This window comes from Mustela nigripes, chromosome 14 (genome assembly GCF_022355385.1).
Source record: "Mustela nigripes isolate SB6536 chromosome 14, MUSNIG.SB6536, whole genome shotgun sequence".
NCBI lineage: Eukaryota > Metazoa > Chordata > Mammalia > Carnivora > Mustelidae > Mustela > Mustela nigripes.
Window position 1 is genome coordinate 20909520 of NC_081570.1, and position 5677 is coordinate 20915196.

General features: G+C 42.8%; 1 protein-coding gene across 1 annotated transcript in view; it reads left to right on the plus strand.

The window, feature by feature from the left end:
- The window catches only part of PHACTR4 (phosphatase and actin regulator 4), a 107405-nt gene that overhangs the window by 96343 nt on the left and 5385 nt on the right, over positions 1–5677 (plus strand). Inside the window, exons 8-11 of the mRNA XM_059377067.1 lie at positions 256–357; positions 1372–1433; positions 3605–3742; positions 4333–4409. Coding sequence (XP_059233050.1) covers positions 256–357; positions 1372–1433; positions 3605–3742; positions 4333–4409 — 379 coding nt within the window. The remainder of the gene's footprint in view (positions 1–255; positions 358–1371; positions 1434–3604; positions 3743–4332; positions 4410–5677) is intronic.

Genomic DNA, 5677 nt, shown 5'->3' on the forward strand with positions numbered 1-5677 from the left:
AGTGGGTTAAGCTGCTGCCTTCGGCTCAGGTCATGATCTCAGGGTCCTGGGATCGAGCCCTGCATTGGGCTCTCTGCTCGGCAGGGAGGCTGCTTCCTCCTCTCTCTCTCTCTGCCTGCCTCTCTGCCTACTTGTGATCTCTCTCTGTCAAATAAATAAATAAAATCTTTAAAAAAAAAACAAAAAAAAGCCTCTTGCTTTCTTGCTAATGTAGAGGCTAATATAAACTGAGACCAAACAAATCTTCATAAGCAGGCTTGGGACGTTTAATGGACAGTATCCTTATTTATCTCCTTTTTAGACGGCTGAGTCAAAGACCGACACCGGAAGAACTGGAACAGCGAAACATACTACAACGTGAGTCCAGCTCTGGGAAGAAAATTGGGTAGAATTTCTCAGACTTTATATTTCTGACTTTAATATACATGCTAGAGAAGAGAAGCATTTTCTACAAGGGTCAAGGAGAAGGTGTTCCAGCCCAGCAAGGACCACTCGTATCTTTTCCCCTGAAGGAACAGAGTTCCCCCAAGCTTCTTTTATAAGATACCGTGTTGTTGCTTAGTGTACTGGGAAGTGCCAGAAAATTCTGTTCTGATGTATCCTGAGACTGCCTTGGCCATATAGGAGGATTTCACAGCACATGGTATATGCTGCCCAACTTTTCTCTGCCTTCGGGGAAGGTAGTGGCTTTGCATTTGGAGGGGACCTTCCTTTTCCTCGTACACTTTGAGGCCTGGGGCCCAAAGCAAGGCCCAGTTGCTTTTTTCATCTCTGAAGATTTCATACATCTGAAGTCACAAAACAAGACCCTGTATTTCATTTTCTTTCTGTGTTCATAACTAACTTCCTAAAATAGCGTTCTGATCTAATACACATTTGATTCCGTTTTCCAGACTCTCAGGTGAAATTTGCCCTTAAAGCCTCCACGCTGAGAGGATTAGGCTTCATAGCATCACTTGGAGGCATGCTCGGTCAGACCAGCACATCCCCTGTTCTCTCATCACTGTGTGGATACATACAGTTTAGGCACTAAGTGAATTTTAAACTTGGGAACCTTTATAGACCTATCACACGAAATCTAGGCACATACCAAGCCATTCCCTGTATGATCATTGAAGAACGTAAAGACCATTCTTAGCCCACAGGTGCTAAAAACACAGGCAACTGGCTGGCTTTGGTACCATAGTGCTGCTAACATTTGCTTTTAAGTATTCGACTCTACAGTTGAGAAAATTGTCTTGATTAGCCATCCCCAAAGTTAGTATCTGACTTGGAGTCTATAAGAAATAACTGCCCTGTAATTACTGAAAACTTTGATAGGCAAATTGCTGTTTTGAAGTAATATTCTTTGTTTTGGGCTGTTGACTGTAGCTAAAAATGAAGCTGATCGGCAGGCCGAAAAACGAGAAATTAAACGTCGGCTCACTAGAAAGGTATGTAGCCCAAGTGTTCGGTTTCAGGCTGTCTACTGATCACATACCTTGTATTTGGATGACCTGTTTGGTTAGAAAGAAATGAATTGGGAGCGCCTGGGTGGCTCAGTCGGTTAAGCGTCTGCCTTCGGCTCAGATCATGATCCCAGGGTTCTGGGATCAAGCCCCACATCAGGCTCCCTGCTCAGTGGGGAGCCTGCTTCTCCTTCTCCCACTTCCCCTCCCCTTCATTGGTTCCTCCTCTCTCTCAAATGAATAAGTAAAACCTAAAAAAAAAAAATAAAAATAAATGAATTTGACTTGAATTGCCATAGATTGCTGTGAAAATAGAATCCATGATGCAGATACCGAAAATAACACTGCATTCTTAAGAGCTTGTTTTTTTGGTTTTGGGGTTTTTGTTTTTGTTTTTGTTTTTTTTCATTTTTACTATTTAAAGAACACCTAGCACAAGAAGGGGCCCCATTAATGTTTGCAAAAATTCTGACCTTTTATTTGGTAAACCTGGGATTTTATGTGGACTCTAAAACCTGTTGAAGTTTAGAGACGGTACCAGGGGGAGTGTGTAGCATTCAATTTTGCCTGGAAAACTGGTGGTTTTCTACTCAGAAGGAATTGAACGTGACCCTTAGTGATACCTGAAAAGTATGAAAACACCAACTGGGATTTTGTTGTTGGTCCCAGATCAAACAGGGTAGAAACTTTCTTGTACCAGACCTATGTTAGCTTTTAAGCTTAGGGATTAATCCCTTTTTCCTTTCCTTCCCACCATCCTAGTTTATAATTGCCTCTGATCGATTCCAGTTTGGCCTGAATTCTCTAGATATTTCTTAAAACTTACAAGAATGCCCAGGAAAGGGGCACCTGGGCAGCTCAGTTGGTTAAGCGGCCGCCTTCGGCTCAGGTCCTGATTCCAGGATCCTGGGATCAAGCCCGCATCAGCAGGGAGTCTTCTTCTCCCTCTGCCCTTTACCCTGCTTGTGCTCTCTCTTGCTCACTCTCTCCTCAAATAAATAAAATCTTTTAAAAAAGTAAATAAACAAAATTTTTTTTTAATGCCCAGAAAAACAAAGGATCTAGACATTTTCTTCCTTTTTTTCTCCCACTTTTTCCCTTCCCCAGGAACAGAAGCATCATTGTTCTGAGGGTAGCTAGATGGCACAGCTGGACTTGATGCCTTCAGGTGACCTGATTGTGCAACCTTAAATCATAATTCATTACTGAATCTGGGCATTATTCATATTAAAAGGAAATTTACCCTTTATATTACCCACTAGATATTGCTTTCTCTCTTTTTTTAAGATTTTATTTATTTATTTGACAGACAGAGATCACAAGTAGGCAGAGAGGCAGGCAGTGAGAGAGAGGAGGAAGCAGGCTCCCCGCTGAGCAGAGAGCCCGATGTGGGGTTTGATCCCAGGACCCTGGGATCATGACCTGAACCGAAGGCAGAGGCTTTAACCCACTGAGCCACCCAGGCACCCCTACTGCTTTCATCTTAAATGTACTTACTTTCAGGGCACCTGGGTGGCTCAGTCAGTTAAGCATCTGCCTTCACCTTGGGACATGATCTCAGGGTCCTAAGGTTGAGCCCTAGGTCGGACTCCCTGCTCAGTGGGGAGGCAGCTTCCCCCACTCCCCCTTGTTTGTGCTCTCTTGCTCACTCTCTCTCTCCAATAAAATCTTTAAACAAATAAAAATAAAAAATAAATGTCCTCACTTTCAAATGTATTATATATGAATTTATAGCCCTAATCCTTTCACTACCCAATACGTGGTCCACGGACCAGCAGCGTTGGCATCACCTGGCAGCTTGCAAGAGATGCAGAATCTCAGGTCCCACCTCAGCCCTGCCAAATCAGAATCTGCATTTTAACCAGGTCCCCAAACAATCTGTATGCATATTAAAGTTTGAGAGGCACCGGTTATACTGGTTATACTGGTTTATAGCTGTGGTTCTCAGTTTAGCTGGGCATTCAGGAAGCTTAAAAATAAAACAAAATCTCCCAATACCCAGAATCTCTGGGAGTAGACCTAGGAATCTGGTGTCTAAAGGCCCCCAGGTAATTCTTTGTGCCACCAAGGCTGGAGCTCTGGATCAGAGGCGGTTGGAATGCCTGTTTGACGCCCGATTCCTGGCATAGTGAATTAAGAGGCTCCATTTCTTTCAGCTCAGTCAAAGGCCGACTGTGGCTGAACTACTTGCCAGGAAGATCCTGAGGTTTAATGAATACGTGGAGGTGACAGATGCTCAGGATTATGACCGGCGAGCCGACAAACCCTGGACCAAACTGACCCCTGCTGACAAGGTAGGTGGCTGTTCGTTTGTCTTTCTTACTCTCTGAAGAATGTAAGACACTAACTAGAAGGGAAAAACCCTTTACTTCTGCTATAATGTTAAATTTCTAATCAAGGTACAGACGTAGGAACCAAAACTTTATACTAATGACTCTACTGCTGCCACATCCAAAAGAAAAGAAAGTCTTTGCTCTGTCACAGAATCCAGAGATCTGGAAGGAAATTAAGACACATTTTAACGTGATTAGGTTTGGTTGGAGGGAGTTTGTGTGGTTTATTTTAGTAATTATGGATTTCACTTTTATCACAGGAAAGACATTTTTATGTGCTGTGGAAACTATAAAAACTACAATATCTCTTTTAAGCTCTGTGAGTGTTTTGATCTGAGTGGAGATACTCAGTTTATTGGGAGCTGAATGGTGTCAGGGAGGGCGATGTGTATCAGGCTCGGCATGCGGACCTGGCTTCTCCTCGCTCTAGCTTGCCCACTGCAGGCTGCCATGGCTCACGAAGTTAAGCACGATAGAGAATAGATGGCAGATGTCACGGCTGTACTGGGGCAGACGAAAGATGCTGAAACATCTTTGTTTCTACTCCGCAGGCTGCCATACGAAAAGAATTAAATGAATTTAAAAGCTCAGAAATGGAGGTTCATGAAGAGAGCAAACATTTTACACGGTAAGACCCAGAAGATGCAAATACTGTGAGCTAAGTAGAGCTCCCCCACAACACCAACATAAGGGGGTTTCCAATGGGAAGGACTCTAGGGACATCATTAAAAGAAGGACACAGCATGCTGACTGCAAGACTGCATAAGAGAAAGGGACAAGGACCAAACCAAGAGGCTGTAGGAAATGCCTGACTGAGTGTAGTATTTTACGTGTATCATTTCATCCTTGCAATAGACCTGGAGGTTTTGTTAATATCCCCATTTTGTTGATGAAGAAACAGGCCAGGGCACCTCGCTGGCTCAGTTGGTGGAGCATGAGACTCTTGATGTGGGGGTTTGTGAGTTTAAGCCCCACACTGGGTATAGAGCTTATTTAAAACAAAACAAAAAAAAAGATATGAAACAGGCCCAGAAGGGTTCATTAAGTTCCAGAACCAGGACTGGAGAAAAGAATGACTGACTGGATGCCCCTGGATGCTCTCCTCCTGCACCTCACTGTCCCAGGGTATGTGTGAGGAAATTGTTGTTGGGTTAGACGAGACCTCAGTCTCTTTGATTTCATTTATTTCTGTCACTGCTGATCTTACCAAGTCAGTGTATAAATTTCGTTTTAGTTAGCTGTCTTCATGAAACAAACCAAGAAATACTTTGATGCAGAACTACGGTTGTAATTAAGGACCCACCCAAAACCTAAAGCATTAGTTGGCTACAAACAGAATCTGTGAAAGTATGTAGGTGACTCTCAGAACATTTATAAAAAGCCAGAGGCACCTGGCTGGCTCAGTTGGAAGAACATGCACCTCTTGATCTTGGGATCGTGAGTTCAAGCCCCACATTGGGTGTAGAAATTACTAAAAATAAACTTTAAAAAAAAGAGAGAGGCTAAATGAGGGAAGATACAATGATACAATGATGATTACAGTTTGCTATAAAAAGCAAATAAGCGGGCGCCTGGGTGGCTCAGTGGGTTAGGCCGCTGCCTTCGGCTCAGGTCATGATCTCAGGTCCTGGGATCGAGTCCCGCATCGGGCTCTCTGCTCAGCGGGGAGCCTGCTTCCCTCTCTCTCTCTCTGCCTGCCTCTCCATCTACTTGTGATTTCTCTCTGTCAAATAAATAAATAAAATTTAAAAAAAAAAATTTAAAAAAAAAAAGCAAATAAGCTAAGTTGGAAGATAAAATGTTGTTAAACATTTTTCCATCACAATACAGGCAAATGTTGCTTTTATTTATTTATTTATTTTTTTTTTTTTTTTAAAGATTTTATTTATTTATTTG